The sequence below is a fragment of the Cyprinus carpio genome, chromosome B1, assembly GCF_018340385.1.
Source record: "Cyprinus carpio isolate SPL01 chromosome B1, ASM1834038v1, whole genome shotgun sequence".
NCBI classification, from domain to species: Eukaryota; Metazoa; Chordata; class Actinopteri; order Cypriniformes; family Cyprinidae; genus Cyprinus; species Cyprinus carpio.
Window position 1 is genome coordinate 33634022 of NC_056597.1, and position 26728 is coordinate 33660749.

The 26728-nt window shown below is 38.7% G+C and overlaps 1 protein-coding gene and 1 long non-coding RNA gene across 2 annotated transcripts; one reads left to right on the top strand and one right to left on the bottom strand.

The window, feature by feature from the left end:
• On the top strand, positions 1-26475 carry LOC122135951. Its single transcript, XM_042717231.1, has 6 exons — positions 1-103; positions 2756-3088; positions 25198-25299; positions 25389-25484; positions 25684-25730; positions 25849-26475. Exons 2-6 carry the CDS (start codon positions 2941-2943, stop codon positions 26158-26160), a joined length of 705 nt encoding a protein of 234 aa, XP_042573165.1. The 5' UTR covers positions 1-103; positions 2756-2940; the 3' UTR covers positions 26161-26475.
• LOC122135956 lies at positions 10845-11453 on the bottom strand. The gene is made up of 3 exons (XR_006153812.1): positions 11242-11453; positions 11054-11154; positions 10845-10988 (listed from the first exon to the last, which is right to left on the bottom strand). It is a non-coding gene; the product is annotated as an uncharacterized LOC122135956 (long non-coding RNA).
• Positions 26476-26728: the final 253 nt, after the last annotated feature.

A 26728-nucleotide genomic window follows, 5' to 3' on the forward strand; every position in this document is an offset into this window, starting at 1 on the left:
ATCAGAGATCTGAGAGAACAGGATTCTGACATTTATTACTGTGGGACTGATATTTATGCAAAAGTAGATTCCTACACTGAAGTGAATCTGAAAGTTGTAACAGGTGAGTAACTGAGACTCTCAAACCTATGATGATCATCAACGTCACACACATCTAACTAATTTAAGAGTTTTTATTTTTGTTTGTTTGTTTTTTTTACTTCAAATGAACACTGTAAAAAATGATTCACTTTATTTACTCAATAAAATTGTTTAAAATTTTACATCCAATATTATTAATTAAATTTAACACATTATAATTAATTAGAAATAATCAAATTAGATGCTTACAAGCAGCCATTCAAAATGAGTAGAAGAACATGAAAAAATTAAGTAAAATTTACACAAAAATATTGATTTCATTGAGAGAAAAAAAAACAAACAACAACAACAACAAAAAACACTATGCTAAAGAATGCTATGTTATACATGTCAGGCCAGTAGTTGGCGATCATGAAACACCCAGTGAAAACATTATATGCATGCACATGATGTCAGCCTTTTTACAAATTCACATTTTTGTTGCTTATATAGATATGATACAGGCATCATGTTCAAAAGTTTGTGTCTTAAGGCCCCCAAAACAGAGTTATTGAAGACACCTAAAGTTCACAAACAGAATCACTGAAGGAGAAAAGGGTAAATTTATAGGGTTACCATTATAGTGGTCAGTGTTTGCTTTAGTTGGTCTCTTGACCCTTAGCTTTTTAATATTACATTTTGTATGGCTGTTGGAACTGAATTATAACAGCTAGAAATGCTCAGAGTAAAGAAGATCAGTGGTGTTGGTTATGATTTTACATAATCATTGTTTGGCCTGAGTGTTACAAGTAGAGCTTGTAGTATTGCAGTATTGCAGCCCCTGTAATTCAACAATAGAATACCCAAAATTTTCTGTAAAATCCAGAGCTTAAGAATTCTGATTAAAAAAAAATTGTTGTGGGAGAGGGAAGAATTATTTTAGGCACACAGTGACATCAAGAACCAGAGTATGAATCTCAAGAATGGTGACAAACAGCATATTCAGATTAACAGATGAACTGTAAGCATCACAAAACAAGCTACTAAAAATTTAGATTTGATTGGTGGCACCCAGAATGCAGTGCAGAATGCTTTTTAGATTGTCACCATTGTTGAGGTTCTCAGCCTGATTCTTGATGTCTATGTGCATAAATGAAAAAAAAAAAAATCTTTTTTTTTTAAATGTTGTGATCAGAAGTGCTTCTAAGAATCTATTTGATTATGCTGAAAATACCAGACCTTACACTGTTCATCCAAAGGACGCCTGTTGCTGATAAGACACAACCAACTCAGAAATCTAGATCAAATGATGTCAAAACAACCAACACCACCTGATCTTATTCTTCTTTGGCTTGTCTAACTGCTGTATTACAATTAAAGCAACCAAAAAAAATTGTAAGTTTAAGGGTCAAGAGCTCAACTAAAGCAAACACTGACCACCGTAATGGTAACCAAAATGTAGATTATTCTACTTCAGTGATTCTGTTTGTTAACATCAGGTGTCTTCAATAACTCTGTTTTGGTGGCTTGAAAACATAAGCTTTTGAACACAATGCCTGTGTCATCTCCATGTAAGCAACAAAAAACATGAATTTGTGAATTACATTTTTGCTCTGTGTTTCTTAATCACCAAATACTGGCCTGGTATGCATAACATAGTATTCATTAGCATAGTCTTTTGTTTTTTCTTTCTCAAAGAATTTTTTTTTTTTTAAACTTTACTGTATTTATTTTTTTTTGTGCTATTTGACTCATTTTGAATGGTTAATTTCTAAACATTTCATTTGATTAATTCTAATGAATTCTTATGTGTTAAATTTAATCAATAATATTGCTTGTAATCTGTTGCCACAATTTTATTAAGTAAATACAGTGTATTATTTTTAACAGTGTACACCAACTACGCACACATCTCCTATCATGTATGCCTATGAAAGACGATCGAACCGATCAGAGTAGGTATGGGGCGGGTTAACATGTGCAACCCCACCTCTATATGCAGGCTGCAGCCAGGTGCTTCTCGTTTTTTGTCCAACAAAACAGTATTTTTGTATACCTTTTACTTATTTTTTTCATGTAATTTTTACTCATTTTGAATGATTGCTTGTAAGTATCTCATTTGAGTAATTCTAATTAATTCTAATGTGTTAAATTTAATTAATAATATTGCTTGTAATCTGTTGCCACAATTTTATTGAGTAAATATAGAGTATCACTTTTTACAGTGAAGATGAATTATTATTACTGACTTCACTGTTTACATTGATATCTAAGTTTGTGTTCAACAGGTCAACAAATCAGTGCTGTGAGAGGATATTCAGGAGGAAATGTCATTATAAACTACAAATATAAAACACTAGAAGAGAATCCTTTGATAGATGTGTGTAAAACTGGAGCAGATCAGTGTTTTACTCTAATAAACACTGACAGAGCAGCAGAATGGACACATGACGGCCGATTCTCTGTTCATGATGACAGATCTGCTCGTCTCTTACGTGTGTTTATCAGAGAACTGAATGAGAACGATTCTGGAGAATATAAGATCACAGTCAAAGTTTCTGAAGACTACAGTTTCTTCTCTCTGAGTTTCACCTGAACATCAGAGATGGTGAGCTGCTTTCATTCACTCATGCATTTGTTTCTGTGGTGAACTGATGAATCTGTTGTTTAATGGGAACTTGATTTGTCTCTCAAGCAGCTGATTGTTGTGAGAAGAGCATCAGTCTCTCAGCTGCTGCAGGAGGATCTGTGAACATCAGCTGCAGATACCCACAATCCCACAGTGCTCATGTGAAGTTTGTCTGCAGGAGATCTGGATCTGATCTCTGTGCTGAAGAGACGTCTGTGAAGGAGAGCAGAAGATGGAGCGCTGAGGGACAGATGCAGCTGTATGATGACAGAGAGCAGCAGCTCCTGACGGGAATCATCAGTCATGTGACTCAACAACATTCAGCTGAATACTGGTGTGGAGTTCAGTCTGATCAAGGACACAAGAGCTTCATCACACGAGTCCTCGTCAGTGTTACAGGTACAGATGACTTTATCACTCATATTAATCAATGTAATTCAGAATCACATCTAGCTTTCATTCAGCAGATCACTGTATTCTGTGTTGCTTGACTGAGCAAAGAAAAGTGCAGGTTTACACAGAGGGCTATTTTAGTGTAATGCTGTCTGATTGACAAAACAATGCCACAAACCACAGTTAAAAAGAGGAAGTGTACAGAAATGCAAGTGTAATTGTAAAAATGAGCTGCAGTTTATATTCAGTAAAACGTGTTTGTGTAGAATTATAATGCTGTTCTGCAAATGCAGTGGTCAGTGTTTGTGATTGTGAATGTTTTATTCTTCATGTGGTTCTTCATACTGTATGTGTACGTATCATTTATTTGCTTTTGCAAATAAATTATTTACTTGCATTTTCTTGGGAAAGGCTACAGCAGCGTGTGAATGCAGGACCTGCAGATCTGCGCGTATTTAAAAGCAGAAGATTTTTGTTCTTCATGTGGTAATTGCATATTTCAACAGTGTTTGTTGTTGCAGCATTAGTTGGTCATTCGGACACATTATTACTACAGATTTTAACTAGTTGAAGTTTGCTCATCTGGATGCAGTATTAGTGCAGTTTTTAGCACTTCTGTGAGTCACTTCAGCAGTCTTGTACTATAGTGAAGAAGCTGCAGTTAAAGATGCTATGAACTGTTTTATTCACTGAGAAACCACAGGCTTCAGTCACAGAAACTCAGACAGACAGCTTGTGATTTTATTTTCCAGGTGTCTGTGTATCAGCAAACATTCATTCTGGGTAGAGAATGTGTGAATGACATCATAACACTTATATTCACTGAGACACATTATATAAAGTTCTGTGTGTGAAAATAACATCCTTTAGAAATCCATTGTTTATTTCTTTATATACAGATATTCCAAAAACAACTTCACCACCATCATCATCATCATCATCATCATCATCATCTTCACCATCATCATCTTCGTTGTCATCTTCACCACCATCTTCATCTTCATCATCTTCATCATCATCATCAGTTGAATCTCCTCTGCAGAGAATGTGTGTCAGAAACTGATTTATTTTAAAGGAGTCTGAGATGTTCAGTATTCAGTGTCTGAAATAAACACAGATCATCAAATGACACTCATACTGTGTGAACAGATCATATTAAGAAAATATACATTATCTGTAATGTCAGAGGAAAACCGTTTCCTCGATGAGTCTCTGTTTCTTCTGATATGTAAACAATTTATGTAGTTTTTTTTCTTCTTGCTTTCCACAGTTAAAGGCTTTAGACACAAATGTGTGTTTTATTGTAAATCTGCTTTGAAACAGCACTGATTGTGAAAACTGATATGCAAATAAAAATAACTCTTTTAAAAAACTCTTACTTCACTTACATTGATCTCTGTCTTGATAGACTGGAGCATCTGGTTTATTTTTTTTTATTTTTTTTTATTTTTTTTTTTAAAGAAGTGTGTATTTTATGCATCACTTGAATCATAATCAAGCACAATCACAAAATATTGTTTTCAAACTATTTTCAAACAGTGCCAGACAGATAATCTGAACTCTCATGTGTTTTCATCTTGACCACAGATGTTTCTCTTTCTCCAAGATTAATTTAGTCTCTCAATATAGTCTACATATAATACCTGGAGAAAGCTATTAGTTATCACATTAATCTCTGAAATGAAATGTAATGATAAACACGGATGACTGACACCTCAGTTTAATTGAGAAGCACCCAGCTGCAGCCTGCAGATCGAGGCGGGGCTGCACCTGGGGAGGAGCTGCACGTGCAGCCCCGCCCCATACCTACTCTGATTGGTTCGATCGTCTCTCATAGACATACATGATAAGAAATGTGTGTGTGTGTAGTTGGTGTAGGACAGAGTATGTTGATTAAAAAGCTAAAAATGCTGTGTAGTTTTATAAAGCCTTCATTATAATGCACAAAAAAAAAAAAAAAAACATTAGTCTGTTATTCTCCATGTCTGTGAAATGATTGTTTTGTTATATTAAGCTGATGTTTAGGCTAACAGACGAACAACCCACCACATTTAGTAAATTAATTGGGTTTATTATCCACAGTGGGAGGATCAGGCCTTTAGATAGAAAAATGAATTATGAATTAAATATTTTTTGAAAATTTTATTATTTCATATCATCAGAGTATGAGAAAGGAAATGAAAAGAATGTATCATTATTGTTTTAATTTATATAACATGACATATTGTTACATATAATAATCTGTACTGCAGTTGATAAATGACACTGCAATAATGTGTCTGTGTGCCATTTAAATTTTTATGAAACTTGAATTTTCTTTACTATATTGCAATTTTCCTCCCCTTTATTTCAGGAAAATATGCTGCTGCTCATTATTTTAAAGTGAAGAAATCAAGAAACTTTTATTTCTACCAGTTGTGATGATTCTGAAAGGACATAACTGTAATCTGTTGCTATAGTAACGAACGCAATTTCATGATCATCATGCTCTTATTTTAGTGCAGTTGTGTCACAGCCATTGCAGTGAAATATTGAGATAAACTTTATAAAGTATCATCTATTTATATTAAATTAATATATTAAATTGGTATCTTCTCCGATACCCATTTTACGACCATTATTGAACCGATTCTTTTCAATCAGCTGGAATGATTCGGGACATTCTACAAACCCGATTCCAAAAAAGTTGGGACACTGTACAAATTGTGAATAAAAACAAAAAGCAATGATGTGGAAGTTTCAAATTTCAATATTTTATTCAGAATACAACATAGATGACATATCAAATGTTTTTAACTGAGAAAATGTATAATTTAAAGGGAAAAATATGTTGATTTTAAATTTCATGGCATCAACACATTTCAAAAAAAGTTGGGACAAGGCCATGTTTACCACTGTGTGGCATCCCCTCTTCTTTTTATAACAGTCTGCAAACGTCTGGGGACTGAGGAGACAAGTTGCTCAAGTTTAGGAATAGGAATGTTGTCCCATTCTTGTCTAATACAGGCTTCTAGTTGCTCAACTGTCTTAGGTCTTCTTTGTCACATCTTCCTCTTTATGATGCGCCAAATGTTTTCTATGGGTGAAAGATCTGGACTGCAGTCTGGCCATTTCAGTACCAGGATCCTCCTTCCACGCAGCCATGATGTTGTAATTGATGCAGTATGTGGTCTGGCATTGTCATGTTGGAAAATGCAAGGTCTTCCCTGAAACAGACAACGTCTGGATGGGAGCATATGTTGTTCTAGAACTTGGATATACCTTTCAGCATTGATGGTGCCTTTCCAGATGTGTAAGCTGCCCATGCCACACGCACTCCTGCAACCCCATACCATCAGAGATGCAGGCTTCTGAACTGAGCATTGATAACAACTTGGGTTGTCCTTGTCCTCTTTAGTCCAGATGACATGGCGTCCCAGTTTTCCAAAATGAACTTCAAATTTTGATTCGTCTGACCACAGAACAGTTTTCCACTTTGCCACAGTCCATTTTAAATGAGCCTTGGCCCAGAGAAAACGCCTGCACTTCTGGATCATGTTTAGATATGGCTTCTTTTTTGGCCTATAGAGTTTTAGCCGGCAACAGAGAATGGCACGGTGGATTGTGTTCACCGACAATGTTTTTCTGGAAGTATTCCTGAGCCCATGTTGTGATTTCCATTACAGTAGCATTCCTGTATGTGATGCAGTGCCATCTAAGGGCCCGAAGATCACGGGCATCCAGTATGGTTTTCTGGCCTTGACCCTTATGCACAGAGATTGTTCCAGATTCTCTGAATCTTTGGATGATATTATGCACTGTAGATGAAGATAACTTCAAGCTCTTTGCAATTTTTAGCTGAGAAACTCCTTTCTGATATTGCTCCACTATTTTTCACCGCAGCATTGGGGGAATTGGTGATTCTTTGCCCATCTTGACTTCTGAGAGACACTGCCACTCTGAGAGGCTATTTTTATACCTAATCATGTTGCCAATTGACCTAATAAGTTGCAAACTGGTCCTCCAGCTGTTCCTTATATGTACATTTAACTTTTCCGGCATCTTATTGCCACCTGTCCCAACTTTTTTAGAATGTGTAACTCTCATGAAATCCAAAATGAGCCAATATTTGGCATGACATTTCAAAATGTCTCACTTTCAACATTTGATATGTTATCTATATTCTATGGTGAATAAAATATAAGTTTATGAGATTTGTAAATTATTCCATTCATTTTTTACTCACAATTTGTACAGTGTCCCAACTTTTTTGGAATCGGGTTTGTAAGTTTAACGTGGCATAATGCATTAAAACAGTGTTTTTAAAAGACTAAACTCAGTAAACACATTATTAATAAAGTATTATATTCACAGACAAGCAGATGAGTCCAGAATAAGAACGCAATGCGTATAATCACACGTTAAGTGTTTTCCTCCCATAGAAAACCATTAGACTAAAAGGAAAATGCTTAACGTGGCGTAATGCATTAAAACGTGTTTTAAAAAGCTGACCTAACTCAGTAAACATTTTTAATAAAGCATTCTATTTACAGACAAGCAGGTTACGGGAGGAAAATGCTTAACGCCAAATTAATCGCGTTGCGTTCGTATTCTGGGCTCATATCTGCTTGTCTGTGAATATAATGCTTTATTTGTAATTTGTTTACTGAGTTTGGTCTTTTTAAAACACCGTTTTAATGCATAAGTCCACGTACTTTCACGTTAAATGCTTTTGAAAGTCCCAATGATTCATTTGTGAATTTGACTGGTCCAGATTAAACTTGCAGTAAACATCTCTTGATTCAATTATAGTTAGTCAAGTTAACAATAAACAACTGCATTATAGTAAAGGCTTTGTAAAACTGCACAGCATTTTTAGCTTTTTAATCAACATACTCTGTCCTACACCAACTACACACACATTTCTTATCATGTATGTCTATGAAAGATGATCAAACCAATCAGAGCAAGTATGGGGCGGGGCTGCACGTGCAACCCCGCCCCAGGTGCAGCCCCGCCTCGATCTGCAGACTGCAACCGGGTGTACTTGGTTTAATTAGAGCCGCTGCTGTTTTCATGTCTGTCCACCAGATGTCACTGTCTCTAAAATAAATGTGATGCACTCAAGAAACAGTTTATTAAACTCTTAAACAGTTAAAAAAATCTAATAATACTATTGTGAAAAAAATCTATATAAAATAATAGCATAATTCTGTGAAATAATGTTTTCTATGGTGAGTTTTTTTCTGCATGTGTCAGTTCTGTCTGTGAGTCCTCCATGTTCATTTGAAGCATGTGTGAAAAACTAGTTTAACTTCCCTGTTTATTAACCATCTCTCTTGTATTAAGATGCTGGTTTGTTGTAGGTGTGTTGAGCTCCATCAGAGTGACAGGATATTCAGGAGGAGGAGTCAGCATCACATGCAGATATGAGGAAAAATATAAGAAAAATCAGAAGTATTTTTGTAAAGGAGAGTGGTCCTCATGCTCTTATCTCATCAAGACTAATAAAAAAAATAAATGGGTTGATTCTGGAAGATTCTCTCTGTATGACAACAGAAAAGCAGCAGTTTTCACTGTGACCATCAGAGATCTGAGAGAACAGGATTCTGACATTCATTACTGAGGGACTGAAAGAACTTGATTCGATTCCTACACTGAAGTGAATCTTGAGTAACTGAGACCCTCAAACACATGATGATCATCAACAACACACACATCTAAACTCATTTAAGAGTTTTTTTTTTTTTTTTTTTTTTTTTTTTTTTTTACTTTAAATGAAGATGAATTATCATTACTGACTTCATTCTTTACATTGATATCTGAGTTTGTGTTCAACAGGTCAACAAATCAGTGCTGTGAGAGGATATTCAGGAGGAAATGTCATTATAAACTACAAATATAAAACACTAGAAGAGAATCCTTTGATAGATGTGTGTAAAACTGGAGCAGATCAGTGTTTTACTCTAATAAACACTGACAGAGCAGCAGAATGGACACATGACGGCCGATTCTCTGTTCATGATGACAGATCTGCTCGTCTCTTACGTGTGTTTATCAGAAAACTGAATGAGAATGATTCTGGAGAATATAAGATCACAGTCAAAGTTTCTGAAGACTACAGTTTCATGCATTTGTTTCTGTGGTGAACTGATGAATCTGTTGTTTAATGGGAACTTGATTTGTCTCTCAAGCAGCTGATTGTTGTGAGAAGAGCATCAGTCTCTCAGCTGCTGCAGGAGGATCTGTGAACATCAGCTGCAGATACCCACAATCCCACAGTGCTGATGTGAAGTTTGTCTGCAGGAGATCTGGATCTGATCTCTGTGCTGAAGAGACGTCTGTGAAGGAGAGCAGAAGATGGAGCGCTGAGGGACAGATGCAGCTGTATGATGACAGAGAGCAGCAGCTCCTGACGGGAATCATCAGTCATGTGACTCAACAACATTCAGCTGAATACTGGGTGTGGAGTTCAGTCTGATCAAGGACACAAGAGCTTCATCACACGAGTCCTCATCAGCGTTACAGGTACAGATGACTTTCTCACTCATATTAATTATAATGTTATTAATAATCACAGCTAGCTTCCATTCAACAGATCACTGTGTGTCTTGTATCATTTTGCTTGACTCTGTAAAGAAAGAGGTCAGTGACGTTTGTACGAGAGCAATTCTGTTCAGTTTTATCAACAGGTTATTTTTACATGTTCTGTCTGTTTAACAAAGAAAAAACACAAACCACAGTTAAAAAGACAACTTTTCCTAATAAATAATGTTGCTGTTCTGCTCAGAAAGAAAAAGCACACATATTAAAATGTGGCGTGAGGGTCGGTGGAGACTGAAAATGTTACGTCACGGGGGAGTGACTTACAATGATAAATATAACCAGACTACGCCACGATGGGAATTTCACCCAAAGATTTTAATCAACCCACCTTTTAAAAGGGCAAACACAGGTTCGTATCACCAATTATATACGAGTCAGAGACAGAGGTAACCATATAAAAATAATCTTTTTATTGACAGTTAAAACCACTATAAAATAGGCAATGGAACATTTGGTTATTCAGCCCAATGGGCCACCAAGAGAAATTTGATACAATGCCAAAAGGCAAAGGGGCTGGAGCTTACCACAGGACAGCGACTGACCAGACCACACCACCTATAAGTGAATCACGGTGTGCACACACACACACACACACACTTGGAGACACACCACAACACACTGTGAGAAATCACTGCACACTGTGACAGAGGTGCCACCACCTAAAATAAGCTGGTCCTCTGCCCTGGTGCCCAGACCCTGCCAAGACAAAAATATTATATATATACACTTTTGCAAATATAAAATCTACAGTCGCCTCGCGGGGAGGTCACAGTAACAATATAAATGAATACAATATATAAATGAATACAATATATAAATGAATACAAAAGAAAATCAAAATTGAACAGATATCTAAATATATGGAATAAACACAGCCGCTGGAGAAGAGCATGTGGCCAGAAAATAAATCACAAAATAATCAAAAAGAAACAAAACAACAATATAAACCTACCACAAAAATAAACAAATAGATGGAAACAGACAAATTCAACAAAATATAAGAATATGAAGACAGAAAGGAAGTCACGCAATTAGGACTTTGCTGTAAAACAATTCAAATATCAAAAAGAATAGCAGAGAATGCAACTAAGGCAGGTAGACAAAATCAATGAAAAACCACCAAAGCAACAATATTGAAAAAAACACAAGAAAGAGAAAAAAAAGAATATTTGAAAACAAGAAAATAATATTAGAAACCCAAAGTATTATTTGGGAACAAAAAAAAAAAAAAAAAAAAATAGTTTCTGGAAACAGGACAGCAATGCAGCTGTAAAAAGACACGAGTGCCTCAAATGAAAAGCAGCTACTGGCTTCCCCAAACCTATACACAAAACGAGACTGTTAGATTGGTTCTCTCCCATCCCAATATAAAAAAAAATACCTTACCAATCGTCAAGGAGATTTGAATAACACACACGACAGGACTCTTACAGCCAAGGCCAGGGTAGGAATTAACAAAATCACAGCGACTGCATTGGGTCTCACAGCTGAGAAAGGGAGCAAGTTATCGTTCTTAACTTTTCAGTTGCTATAAAATGTGCGTCATGAATAGATACACAAAGCATTCATCCTACCGTCATTAAAGTCTACGCACGGCTTGTTTACATAGCCGCACGGCAGCAATCACTGAATCGAAACAGACGTTCCAAACTAATTACAACCTTGATGTTTGCTAGCGCCAAGGAGGGACGGAAGTGCGGAAGTGACGGAAACGCGTTACCGACGCAACAATTCAACAGGTGACGTATCCCAGGTAGCACATAATTTACCTTTTTATAGCCTGTGAGCGCCCACAATTCCCTAATCAAGTGTGCCAAATTTCACAACTTTCCATCTACCCCTCCATTTTGCATCGGCGCCACGACGATGGACTAAAAGAGAAAATGGAAAAACCCTTAACCGCATCAACTCCAAGGCCTAAACAAAGCTGAAATAGAGTTGGAGATCGTCTCCGAACTAGCATATGCGCTATTTCTCTCTTCTCTTACAGCTTGAGGAAGATGATGAGGATTTGAATGCTGACCTGCCCCAGTTCGGCCAGAGCGCCGAGGTACTACCACCACCTCATTCTGAGAACCTTCTGATTCTACTGGGACAGCACTTACAGGAGGAATACCTGCTGATGACAACTCCTCTTGAATCCCCGGCTGTACCAAGCGCCCAACATCTCGAGGCTCCGTTTCTTGAATAGTTTGAGGAGTCTCAGGCACCAACATCACCAAATCAACATCATCTACCTCTTCATACTCCTGAGGATCCTCTTGGTTCTCTACACTGCCAATGCATTGCTCGACAGGCAAAACCTCTAGCTGCACACAAGCCTTCAACAGAGAACGATGCACTCTCCTTATCTTGCTCAGATCTGTAACCGGTGCAATGCTATAAACTACACCTCCCTCTTCGGGAGGGCGGACCACCTGATAGATCACTGAACTCCATAAGTCCTGGATCTTATGGCGACCCCGCACTACCTTATCTCTCAGGTAGACTAACTGACCTTCAGCCAAGGGTAGATCACGTACATGCTGGTCATGCTGCCTCTTCCGACGATCTGCTGCAGCCTTCAGCCGTTCCCGTGCCCCCTCAAAGGCAACCTGCAATCGCCTACGATGTTCCACTACCCAACTGTGTACACTTCCTGCAGCGGGTTCGGGCACCCTACCTAGCAAAAAGTCTATCGGCAACTGGGGTTCTTGACCAAACATTAGGTAATATGGAGACTCTCCAGTCACTTGGTGAGGAGTGGTGTTGTAACAAAAGATAACTTGAGACAAACAGGACACCCAGTCTCTTTTATGAGAGTAAGGCAATGTTCGCAACAAATTAAACAACGTGCGATTAAATCGCTCACATTGTCCATTACCGGCTGGATGGTACGGGGTGGTACGAGATTTCCTTACCTGATAAAGCTCGCAAAGCTGACGAATGAGCGCAGATTCAAAGTTACGGCCCTTGTCTGAATGAAGGCGGCCTGGGACACCAAACTTGTAAAACCACTCCTCAACCAGGACTTGTGCCACAGTCTCAGCCCTTTGGTCGTGAGTAGGCACTGCAATAGAAAATTTACTAAACACATCAGTCATGACTAATATGTTTTCTTGGCCAGAGTATGAAGGTTCCATTACCGTGAAGTCAATGGCAAGGACTTCATTGGGCCTTGAAGCTAATAGGTGGCCCATGAAGGCACGTGCTACTGGCCGATTATCTTTAGCAAGTTGGCACCGTTCACACTCCTGGCACCAACGTGTAATATCAGCCAGCATATTTGGCCAATAGCACCGCTGCCTAGTCAACTCACTGGTGCGTTCTACCCCTTGGTGTCCATGCTGTTGATGTAACTGTGTCAATACCTCATCCCTTAAAACATCAGGCAACACTAATTGGTAACACTCTTCACCTCCGTCAGGGCGGAATATCCTTCGATACAAAACTCCTTCCTTTGTTTCTAGTCTATTCCATTGCTGGAGAAGACTCAAAACTGGTTTATCTAGCTGTCGCCGCTCTGCTGACCCTGGTCGCTGACCCCGCTCCCAGAACTTTATTACCTGGCTGATAACAGGATCAGCCTCTTGCATAGACCTTAAGTCCAAAGCAGAATAACCTGGCAAAGCACTGACGGCCCTCACATCTGCCTGAACTGCAACTCCTGTGCCAATGGCCTGCCGCAGCGACTCAGGAATGGTCACGCCAGCAGCTAACTCCTTGACTTCACCCTGGATGACTGGGTTCTGGCGGGAGAGAGCATCTGCATTACCATTACTCCTTCCTGATCTATATCTTACCTCAAAGTTAAATGCAGCCAGCTCTGCAGCCCAGCGCTGTTCTGTAGCTCCAAGCCTTGCTGTGCCCAGATGACTCAGGGGATTATTGTCAACACAATAATGTGAACACAATACACTTGTGACCTAAAAGATATTCCCTGAATTTTTCAACCATGGCCCACTTGAGAGCGAGAAACTCTAGTTTCATTGAGCTGTAATTATTCATATTTCGCTCAGTGGGCCTTAAACTACGACTGGCATATGCTATAGGTCGAACCTTACCTTCAAATTCTTGAGAGAGGACGGCACCCAGACCCGCATGGCTGGCGTCTACTTCTAAGATGAAGGTTTTAGAAAAATCTGCATACGCAAGTACTGGGGTAGACGTTAATTTCCCTTTCAGGTCCTCAAATGCTGTCTGACACTGCTCTGTCCATGCATTAGTCAAACTCTGCCCTCTTCGTTTACCTGCCTTACCTCCGATCACTTCAGCCACCAGCCTATGCAGGGGTGCTGCCAATTTGGCAAATCCCTCCACAAAACGCCTATAATAACTTGCAAAGCCAAGGAAGGTTCGCAATTCAGACACAGTCTCAGGGCAACGCCATTGTGCAACAGCCTCAATTTTACCTGGATCAGTTGCTACCCCTTGCACAGATATAACATGCCCCAAGAACTTCACTTCAGGCTTGAAGAAAACACATTTCTCCAGCTTTGCCTTGAGTCCCTCCTTCTCCAGGCGACCCAGGACCATCTCCAATCGGTCCAAGTGCTGAGCTACAGAAGAGGAAAACACCACAACATCATCAAGGTATAACAATAGAGACTGGCACCGTTGATCACCAAATAGTCGCTCCATTAACCTTTGGAACGTGCTTGGGGCATTACAAAGGCCAAAAGGCATACGGTTCCATTCAAATAATCCAAACGGAGTACAAAATGCAGTCTTTGACCTATCTGGTTCTGAGACTGGAACCTGCAAGTACCCGCTGGCTAAATCCAATGTAGAGAACCAACGTGCCCCAGCTAAGGAGTCCAAAGTCTCCTCAATACGAGGCAGGGGAAATGCATCCCTTCTTGTCTTGGCATTTAGGTGACGGTAGTCCACGCACATCCGCAGACTACCGTCCCTTTTTTTTACCAACACAATGGGCGAAGCATAAGGACTACAACTTTCCCGCACTATTCCATCCTCCAATAGCTGGTTGATATGAGTTTTTACCACCTCATACTCTGAAGGAGGAATTCGTCGGTACCGTTGACAAACTGGGACATTATCTATCAAAGGTATGTCATGAGATATTAAGCGAGTACAACCTAGATCGCCCTCATGACCTGAGAACACCGTCTGATATTTCTGCAGAAGGGCTCTAACCTGACCCTGCTCTGGACCTGACAACACAGATAAATCAAGGGATTCGATCTGATGGGACAAGGAATGAGCACCCGCTACACTATGAGACTGAACTGTAGCAGCTAATGGCTTTTCCTCACTGATTCCTGTTGGCAAACTAACCATATAAACCTCCCTCACGTTACCTACCACTGTGGTAGGGCGAAGAATTACCTCCACTGCGCCAACATTCACTACAGGAACATAAACTGTCCCTCGATTTACCCTTACCAAAGCAGGTGATGCTAGAAGACCAGCTGGGAGGCCTGACTCAGGGGGCTCAAACAAAACAGTACTGCCAGAGTCTAAAGCTGCACATGTGGCAGCCACCAGCTTCATTGTACCACCTGGGATACGACACACCCTACGTCCGCGTACACGCACACTTCCCACATGAACAGAGAGTTTCTTAGCACTTACCTGATGACAATATTGCAATGCACTAGACACATCAGGCAGTTGTGTAACCACAGGTAAATCAAAGAGAGCGCTGCCATGTTGCCCAAAAAGCTCCTGATAACACCGGCTAAGGATGTTCATCCCCAACACCCCAGGAACATCCAAACTCATGCCACCAGGAGGATCCCGAACAACAAGAACACCACACCCGATGACCAACCTGCCACAAAATTCCACATCTAGCTCCAAATATCCAACATATGGAATGCTAAGCCCATTAGCGGCTCGAAGCTGTAACCATTGACAATTTTGAAGGCGATCCTGACCCCACGGTTCAAAATGTTGGCGGAAACAGCTTTCGGTAATTGTTGTCACCATCGAACCTGTATCCACCAAGCAAGGTACCGAAACACCCCCCATAAGGGCAATCACATGTGGACAAGATGAAATCAAATTAGAAACTGAACGATGTGTGGCCATTTTACTTGAGTCAATTTCTTCCCCACCCAGGCTGTGACTCCGCGACCTGGTGGGAACTAGTTTTCCGACGGTCTGGGGGAACGAGGACGTCTATTCTCAGCTGTGGAGAGGCCAGCAGTAGGCTGGGGAGAGGGCGGGAACCTCCGTTCCCCATCACAATCACGAGCAAAATGGCCTGGTCGTTGACAAAGCCTGCATATAACTGGGCCAAAACGAGGGGAACGATTATGTGACGTTTGGAACCGGGCAAAAGTTTGGGTGAGCTGATTTAGCTGTTGTTGTTGCTGTCGCAACATTTCTCTTAATTCACCGAGCTCTGACTGTGGCGACGACCTAGGAACTTCAACCGTTGTCCCACCCCGTACCCCATACTGAAGTCCATATGCCAGCGGGACAGACTGACTACGCCCTCTTGCCCCCCCAGGCATCCCCTCTTGTTCCCACCTAATTGCTTCGCCGCGAACTTCTAACAAACTAATAGTAGGCTGGCGACGTACTAGCTGCTTCAATTCTCGTCTTAGGGCACTATCCGCAACATGCTCAACAAATTGGTCACGCAGCAAGGTTTCTGTATTAAGGATGGACTGCGGGGCCCGATTCTTAACCCTTTCCAACAGGTCCATAAGCGCAAGAGAAAACTCCAACAGAGTCTCGCCCTCTTGTTGCTTTCTGGAGAAGAATGCCTCTTGTAATGCTACATATGACTGAGAACAACCATAAAGATCACGCAGTGCTTTAATAATCTTATCAGGGTCCCCACGTTCTAAATCAGAGCGATACCTGATCTCTTCTCGAGCCTCTCCCTCCAAGTGGTCAAACAGAAAGAAGGCTTGGTCTGCATTTGACATATAACGTACCCTCATGCATGCCTGTGCCTCCTCAACCCATTCGTCAATACTCAAACCTGATTTTCCATTAAACTTTGGGCACCGTCGATCTCGCGGAACAAAAACAAATCGTTCAGGTGCAACGGCACCAGAGGGTTTAGGGGTAAACAGGCGGAGCAGTGGAGGTAACAGGCAACTCCCTCAAGTCTTGTAACTAGGCACCTGCCGCAACAGTGCATTATCAGCTCTCAGCTGCGCTACCAACTCCCTCAAGTCTTGTAATTCATCCTCCATTATTGGATTTTACCTCTTTTTTCCTGACAGGAACACTTACCACAGAGAAGGAAAGGCCACCAAATGGAGCTCTGACACAGTACACGGCTGCCCTGTTTCCAAAAACAAACAAATACAGAATATACAAAGCACACAAAATAAAGAAACTCAATGTCTCTGACTCAAACTATGGTGAACCCTGCCGACTACGCCACAATGTGGCGTGAGGGTCGGTGGAGACTGAAAATGTTACGTCACGGGGGAGTGACTTACAATGATAAATATAACCAGACTACGCCACTATGGGAATTTCACCCAAAGATTTTAATCAACCCACCTTTTAAAAGGGCAAACACAGGTTCGTATCACCAATTACATACGAGTCAGAGAAAGAGGTAACCATATAAAAATAATCTTTTTATTGACAGTTAAAACCACTATAAAATAAGCAATGGAACATTTGGTTATTCAGCCCAATGGGCCACCAAGAGAAATTTGATACAATGCCAAAAGGCAAAGGGGCTGGAGCTTACCACAGGACAGCGACTGACCAGACCACACCACCTATAAGTGAATCACGGTGTGCACACACACACACTTGGAGACACACCACAACACACTGTGAGAAATCACTGCACACTGTGACAGAGGTGCCACCACCTAAAATAAGCTGGTCCTCTGCCCTGGTGCCCAGACCCTGCCAAGACAAAAATATATATATATATTATATATATACACTTTTGCAAATATAAAATCTACAGTCGCCTCGCGGGGAGGTCACAGTAACAATATAAATGAATACAATATATAAAAAACAAATACAAAAGAAAATCAAAATTTAACAGATATCTAAATATATGGAATAAACACAGCTGCTGGAGAAGAGCATGTGGCCAGAAAATAAATCACAAAATAATCAAAAAGAAACAAAACAACAATATAAACCTACCACAAAAATAAACAAATAGATGGAAACAGACAAATTCAACAAAATATAAGAATATGAAGACAGAAAGGAAGTCACGCAATTAGGACTTTGCTGTAAAACAATTCAAATATCAAAAAGAATAGCAGAGAATGCAACTAAGGCAGGTAGACAAAATCAATGAAAAACCACCAAAGCAACAATATTGAAAAAAACAAGAAAGAGAAAAAAAGAATATTTGAAAACAAGAAAATAATATTAGAAACCCAAAGTATTATTTGGGAACAAAAAGAAAATAATAAAAAATTAGTTTCTGGAAACAGGACAGCAATGCAGCTGTAAAAAGACACGAGTGCCTCAAATGAAAAGCAGCTACTGGCTTCTTAAAAAACTTCCCAAACCTATACACAAAACGAGACTCTGTTAGATTGGTTCTCTCCCATCCCAATATAAAAAAAAAAAACCTTACCAATCGTCAAGGAGATTTGAATAACACACACGACAGGACTCTTACAGCCAAGGCCAGGGTAGGAATTAACAAAATCACAGCGACTGCATTGGGTCTCACAGCTGAGAAAGGGAGCAAGTTATCGTTCTTAACTTTTCAGCTGCTATAAAATGTGCGTCATGAATAGATACACAAAGCATTCAACCTACCGTCATTAAAGTCTACGCACGGCTTGTTTACATAGCCGCACGGCAGCAATCACTGAATCGAAACAGACGTTCCAAACTAATTACAACCTTGATGTTTGCTAGCGCCAAGGAGGGACGGAAGTGACGGAAACGCGTTACCGACGCAACAATTCAACAGGTGACGTATCCCAGGTAGCACATAATTTACCTTTTTATAGCCTGTGAGCGCCCTCAATTGGCTAATCACGGCAGGTGACGTAACAACTGCCACATGTAGAATAATGTTGCTGTTCTGCTCAGTGAGAAACTGCACACAGAGTAAAGCAGAGGACAGTGTTTGTGTGTTTTATTCTTCATTTCTTTCTTTAAATGTCCAGTATCAGCAGATCTGGACTCAGTTTGAAAGCAGCAGCAGTGTGTAGTTTTCTGTCTGTTTATTTATTATTTCTACAGTGTTTGGTGTTGCAGCATTAGTTAATTCACTCTAACAAAAAAAGCCACAAGCTTTTAACAAACTAATTTATCAAACAAAAGCCACAGCATAAAGAAACATAAACTCAAACAAACAGCTTATGGTTTTGTTTTCTGAGTGTCTCTGTATCAGGAAACATGAATTCTGGGTAGTGAATGTGAGAATGACATCAGTAACATTTATATTTACCATGAGACACATGATTCAAGATCTGAGTGAGAAAACATCCTTTAGAAATTCATTCATCATCATCTTCATCTTCATCATCATCTTCATCATCAGTTGAATCTCCTCTGCAGAGAATGTGTGTCAGAAACTGGGTTGAATCTCCTCTTCAGAGAATGTGTGTCAGAAACTGATTTATTTTAAAGGAGTCTGAGATGTTCAGTATTCAGTGTCTGAAATAAACACAGATCATCAAATGACACTCATACTGTGTGAACAGATCATATTAAGAAAATATTTCAAAATATTTCCTCGATGAGTCTCTGTTTCTTCTGATATGTAAACAATTTATGTAGTTTTTTTTCTTGCTTTCCACAGTTTAAGGCTTTAGAAACGAATGTGGGTTTTATTGTAAATCTGCTTTGAAACAGCACTGATTGTGAAAAGTGATATGCAAATAAAAATAACTCTTTTAAAAACTCTTACTTCACTTACATTGATCTCTTTCTTTATTGAACGGAGCCTCTGGTTTATTTATTTATTTTATTTTATTTTTTTAAGAAGTGTGTATTTTATGCATCACTTGCATCATAATCAAGCACAATCACAAAATATTGTTTTCAAACTATTTTCAAACAGTGCCAGACAGATGATCTGACTCTCATGTGTTTTCATCTTGACCACAGATGTTTCTCTTTCTCCAAGATTAATTTAGTCTGTCAATATAGTCTACATATAGTACCTGGAGAAAGCTATTAGTTATCGCATTAATCTCTGAAATGAAATGTAATGATAAACACGGATGACTGACACCTCAGTTTAATGAGAGCCGCTGCTGTTTTCATGTCTGTCCACCAGATGTCACTGTCTCTAAAATAAATGTGATGCACTCAAGAAACAGTTTATTAAACTCTTAAACAGTTAAAAAAATCTAATAATACTATTGTGAAAAAAAAAACTATAACATAATAGCGTAATTCTGTGAAGATTTCAGCGAAATAATGTTTTTTTTATATGATGAGTTTTTTTTCTGCATGTGTCTGTGAGTCCTGCATGTTCATTTGAAGCATGTGTGAAATACTAGTTTAACTTCCCTGTTTATTAACCATCTCTCTCTCTCTCTCTCTCTCTCTCTCTCTCTCTCTCTCGCTCTCTCTCTCTCTCTCTCTCTCTGTCATTCTCTCTCTCTCTCTCTCTCTCCTCTCTCCTCTCTCTCTCATCTCTCTCTCTCTCTCTCTCTCAGAGGAAGTGGGCGTCTCTGTCACGTTCATCTGTTCATGTTAAACATGTAACCAGGAAAGAAACACTAAAACTCATCTGAACACACATCGAGAGCTTCAGAAGAACTGAATCTACTAACAACAGAGAAGATCACTGAAGAAGAGAGAAAAGAATGAAGATCATCTGGACTTTCACTCCTGCTGATGATTCCTGGTGAGAGTCTGAACTCACAGTAAAATCACTAAAAACAGCACAGAGTCGTTCACTTCAGCTCATGTTTGTTGAAATGGAAACTTTAAAAGCAATTAGAAAGTTCATCTCTGTTCATTCTCATATAAATATGTTATTGTTGTATTAAGATCCTGGTTTGTTGTAGGTGTGTTGAGCTCCATCAGAGTGACAGGATATTCAGGAGGAGGAGTCAGCATCACATGCAGATATGATAGAGGATATACAGACAATAAAAAGTATTTTTGTAGAGGACAGAATCCAGGATGATAAAAAAAATGGTGAAATGATATTAAAAATAAATGGGTTGATTCTGGAAGATTCTCTCTGTATGACGACACAAGAGCAGCAGTTTTCACTGTGACCATCAGAGATCTGAGTAAACAGGATTCTGGGACGTACCAGTGTGCAGTTGATAAATCAGGAATAGATTCCTACACTGAAGTGAATCTGAAAGTTGTAACAGGTGAGTAACTGAGACTCTCAAACCCATGATGATCATCAACATCACACACTCAACACTACTGCGGCTCACACATCTAACTCAATTAAGTTTTTTTTTTTTTTTTTTTTTTTTTTTTTTTTTTTACTTTAAATGAAGATGAATTGTCATTCCTGACTTTATTCTTTACACACTGGTATCTGAGATTGTGTTCAGCAGGTCAACAAATCAGTGCTGTGAGAGGATATTCAGGAGGAAATGTCATTATAAACTACAAATATAAGACACTAGAAGGGAATCCTTTGATAGATGTGTGTAAAACTGGAGCAGATCAGTGTTTGTACTCTAATAAACACTGACAGAGCAGCAGAATGGACACATGACGGCCGATTCTCTGTTCATGATGACAGATCTGCTCGTCTCTTACGTGTGTCTATCAGAGAACTGAATGAGAACGATTCTGGAGAATATAAGATTACAGTCAAAGTTTCTGAAGACTACAGTTTTTCATGCATTTGTTTCTGTGGTGAACTGATGAATCTGTTGTTTAATGTGAACTTGATTTGTCTCTCAAGCAGCTGATTGTTGTGAGAAGAGCATCAGTCTCTCAGCTGCTGCAGGAGGGATCTGTGAACATCAGCTGCAGATACCCACAATCCCACAGTGCTGATGTGAAGTTTGTCTGCAGGAGATCTGGATCTGATCTCTGTGCTGAAGAGACGTCTGTGAAGAAGAGCAGAAGATGGAGCGCTGAGGGACAGATGCAGCTGTATGATGACAGAGAGCAGCAGCTCCTGACGGGAATCATCAGTCATGTGACTCAACAACATTCAGCTGAATACTGGTGTGGAGTTCAGTCTGATCAAGGACACAAGAGCTTCATCACACGAGTCCTCATCAACGTTACAGGTACAGATGACTTTCTCACTCATATTAATCAATGTAATTCAGAATCACATTTAGCTTTCATTCAGCAGATCACTGTATTCTTTGTTGCTTGACTGAGCAAAGAAAAGTGCAGGTTTACACAGAGGGCTATTTTAGTGTAACAGTCTGATTGACAAAACAATGCCACAAACCACAGTTAAAAAGAGGAAGTGTACAGAAATGGAAGTGTGATTGCAAAAATGAGCTTATATTCAGTAAAACGTGTTTGTGTAGAATTATAATGCTGTCCTGCAAATCCACAAATCAATTTTTCAGTTTTTGTGGTTGTTTTGTACTTCATGTGGTTCTTCATACTGTATGTGTTTGTATCATTTACTTGCTTCATTTCATTATGAGATATTCACGTGTTTTTGTCCTGCCAGTACATTCATATTCTCATTTCTGTTCATATAACTTCTTAAAACACCATCAAGCAGTGGTTTTAATTTTCTAGGTTAAGGGTTATTATTATTATTATTATTATTATTATTATTATTATTATTATTAGCTGGAGATGTTTGACCTTAAAAATGTAAAAAGTCCCCCTGAGATATTAAGTTAATTTAACAACTCATTTACTTATTCAGCTTACATAAAATGTTTAATATTTTTGGTGATCAATTATTATTTTATTTTTTTCATGGTTTGATTATTAGCTTTTCATCAACTTATAAACCCCTTGCTGTTCTATTGTGAACCACCAAGTGTCCTGTTTGGGGAAATCCTGTTATTCTCTAGATCAGGGGCGTCAAACTCAGTTCCTGGAGGGCCGGAGCCCTGCAGAGTTTTGTTCCAACCCCACTCCAAGACACAAACCATGTAGTTTTCAAAAAAGCCTGAAGGACTTGATTAGTTGGATCAGATGTGTTTAATTAGGTTTGAAGCTAAACTCTGCAGGGCCGCGGCCCTCCAGGAATTAAGTTTGACACCCCTGCTCTAGAGTCTAGATTGAGTAGTTGTAGTATTTGCAGGCAATTTCCTTGCAAAAGCCTACAGCAGCGCGTGAATGCAGGAAATGGACATCTAAAGACAGTTTGAAAGTGTGTGGTCATTTAGTATTGCAGCAGTGGTTGGTGTTGGTGCTCATTTGTCCTCAGTGTTACTAAAGTATTGTCATTTGGATGTGCAGCAGAAGTGCAGTTTTTGAGTATTGCTTTACCACACTTGTACTGCAGTTAAGGAATCTTGCAGATCAAAATACTGAAATAGTTTTTGTTTTTCATTTGTGCTGTTTTATAATGTTCACTATGTGCTTATTTTGCTCATGTGCTTATTTCTAAGTTCCTAAAACTCAAATGAACTGCTTGCCGTTTTGTTTCTGGCCGTCTGTGCTTCAGCAAACATGAATTCAGGACAGAGGACGTGTGAATGACAAATAAACATAGCTCAGACTGCATTTGGTTTCACTGTAAATAGCGTTACAATATAACACTGATCTCACTGCTTTGCAACACCACATGTATTGCTACAGAAAAAGATCTTAACACGAGTCAAGGGTCAAGAGCCCAAGTAAAGCAAACACTGATCTCCATGATGGTGCCATCATTTCTAAACAATTAAACATCAACATTTAACCCCTTTGTGGTCAAAGATTGGCGACGGCCCCAGATTATTGTTGTTTCACTTTAACAGCACGTTAAACATCACTCTCTTATTTGATCTGGAGAAACTGTGCATCAGCTGAAAGTTTAAAGATTCTAGCTTCGATATTTGACCACTGTTTTGATTAAACATTGCAGTGACAGTAATTTAGTAATTTATGTCAGGAGTGCAAAATAATAAATATTTATTAGTCATTTCACAATTCACCACTCATTCATATTCAGTCACGTCAGCAGTGGTTTATTTGTGTTCAAATAGATTCACTGAACATAGTCAATAAGGGATTATAGTCCAAAGTTGCATATACATGGAGATATATGGATATGTTTACTCATGTTTACTTCATATTTCTTCAGACAGAATCATAATTTCTATTAATTTTCCACTGATGATAATTAGCTGCTCCCAGCGATGTCTCTGTGTTTACTCTTCCGTGTTCGCGCTGCCACTGACAGAGACCTGATTCGTCCGTGTCTTGCCAATCATAACTGTGCATCATATCCTGCCCAGTCCTATCCTGTGATGCACTTCCTGTACACTTCTGTGTTTATATCTGACCACAACAACACAGAGAAACCTCTGTACCAATGAAATATCCAAATAATAAACACACGATTACATTAGTAAATGGTTTGTATGTGATTTTCTTGAGATTTGGGGGATTTTTATAACAATATTGAAAATGTACATCTGTAATGCTAATTCGTGCAGCGATATAAAAGGCTATAAATAGCAGATTTTTACAATAGTAAATGATCAAATTCCACATGAGATCACAAAAGGAAGGTATTACAAACACTCAATCGGGGTTTAAAGTGAGTTTTGAGTAAAAGTACTAATAATCTCATAAACTGTCTTATGAAGCTTGATGCTATTGTTAGCTCTAATGCAGCTACATAACAGGTGCAGTTCTTCTTCATAACACATTTTGTCATAATAATTCATGTAAGGTCATAAGAAAATGATCTGTTGTATTTTTATAGAAAGACTTTTGATAATAGTTGGGTAAATGTATACTGGGATTGAATTGATGTGGCTTGGTAAACCTTGTAATGCCAGAATAAAGGCTAATAATGGCTGAATAAAACAAAAGAATAATGATAAAAGAATAATGGGGATAATGTTTCATACCTGGCCGATGTGTGAAAGGCTCATTGAGTGACAACAATAGAATCATGAATGGGGCACTTGGGGCCGGTCCAGACATGATATAATAGCACACAGGATAGATGACAGAGATCATAAATCAATTTTATTAGCCTTTTAGTAGCCTTCTCTAAAAACACACATGACATGGCCTTAGAAAATGTTTCATAAAATTCACAGTTTGTGAGATTATGTTCTGAAATATCAAATGAAGCATCAGTAGACTTGTGGCTTTAGCTTTATTGTGTTTCTAAAATCATATCCTCAGTAAGTGCCTCTTTATTCGTCTGACAGAAAGCAAATTCAATCTGGTTAATAATGAGTGAAGCTGGTGATGCTTTAATGAGAAATTGAATGTATTTTATTTCAGTTGATTTCATCTAAGGCTGTAGCTGAAGTCATGTTCTGTTCATCACTAATGCTCAGTCTGCACTTAATTAATCACATAATTATCTCATTAACTTTAACACTGCTTCAGTGTTACTTTAACACTATTTAGAGTGGGACCAAATACAGTCTGGGGCAGTGTTGATTTAACTCTGGGGATTTCACATTACTGAGACATGTGATGTCAAGATCTGTTTGTAAAAAAAAAAAAAAAAATATCTCTTCATGTTATTGTTTTGGACACAGATGTTCCAAAAACGACATCATCATCATCATCATCATCATCAGCTTCTGTTTTCAAAACTTCTACATCTACCATCACATCAGAGTCTTCTAACAAGTTAAAAGGTGCCTGTGTGCTAAAATATAAACATATGATCTGATATTCAGCTCAGAGTGATCAGATTCACTCATTATTTCCTATAATCTGTTTTCAGGTTTATATCTGATCATCACTCTGGTTCTGGTTCTTCTGGTTCTAATCATCATTGGTGTCTTGTTAGTGTTTCTCTATATGAAGCATCAGTCTCGAGGTAAAACTCCTTTAGATACAGAAACTCCCATTCATATCAGGTTTAAAATGAAGATTTGCTTTTTTTTTCACTATGATTCTTTCGCCACCTAATGGCTACAGCTACAAAATACAGATATTTGATGATGTGTGAAAAGATTTCCATTATACATCCGTGTTGAAATGTGATATAATGTCATTAATTTAGACTCTTGTTTTAGCAGGCGGTGATTCATCATCTCAGACTGGAGCAGAAAAACATGAAATGGTTCGTCCAGTTACTGTATAAAATAATATGATGATTTTTATTCATAATGAGAATAAATTCTATTGCCTCCATAATTACATTTTTCAGAACTGTAAATAATTACTCTGTCTCTCTGCAGGTTTTTCACACTGGTGGTGATTATGAGGAGATTAAAGACACTCACAAACAATTACCCACAAACCCCTCTGTTATTCCTGACTGTGTTTACGCTACAGTTAAGAAAGCCACTGGTGACTCTCAGATCTTGATCACATCTGCTGAGGATCTGAATTACGCCGTGGTGAATTTCCAGAAGAATCCGAACTGTCCTGACAGTGTTAATTACTCTGTGGTGGATTTCCAGAAGAAAGCAGACTGTCCTGACAGTGTTAGATTGAGGTATAATCAGGATTACAGTGAATACGCTGATGTCAATCATCTCACTGCCTGATGAGCCTGATGGCACCATATGAGCTTCAATCTAGTATTTCTGAACCTTTTTTGTATAAAATGTCTGGTTATTATCTGCAGTCAGAGCAATGTAAATATAAAAGTATGAACTCTTTGTGCAACATGCAGGTGAAATATGAGAAGGCTATAGCGAGCTGTTTAATCATAATGAAAGAGCATTAGCTGTCAACTTTGTTTTAAAAAAAACTATTAATATATGATATTAATACATTCTACAATGTCACATATTAAATATATGACAATAAAATATTACAAAACATATTATGGTGGTTCGTCCTGACATGTATTCTTAATTCTGTTTCTGTTTGGTTTCGGCTTTTAGTGAGTTTGTGTTTAGCGTCCGGAAGAGCAGACAGAGAGATGTCCAAGATCTGTTACACAAAATATCTGCGGACATTCAGAATAAGTGTCTTACATTCATATTAAAATTTATGATAATCTACAAGAAAATCTATGTTGTTTAATAAGCATGTTAATATCATGAATATGAAGTGCAGCTGCAGTGGCGCAATAATACAAAAGTAATTTGGTCACCGGTGTGTGTTTAT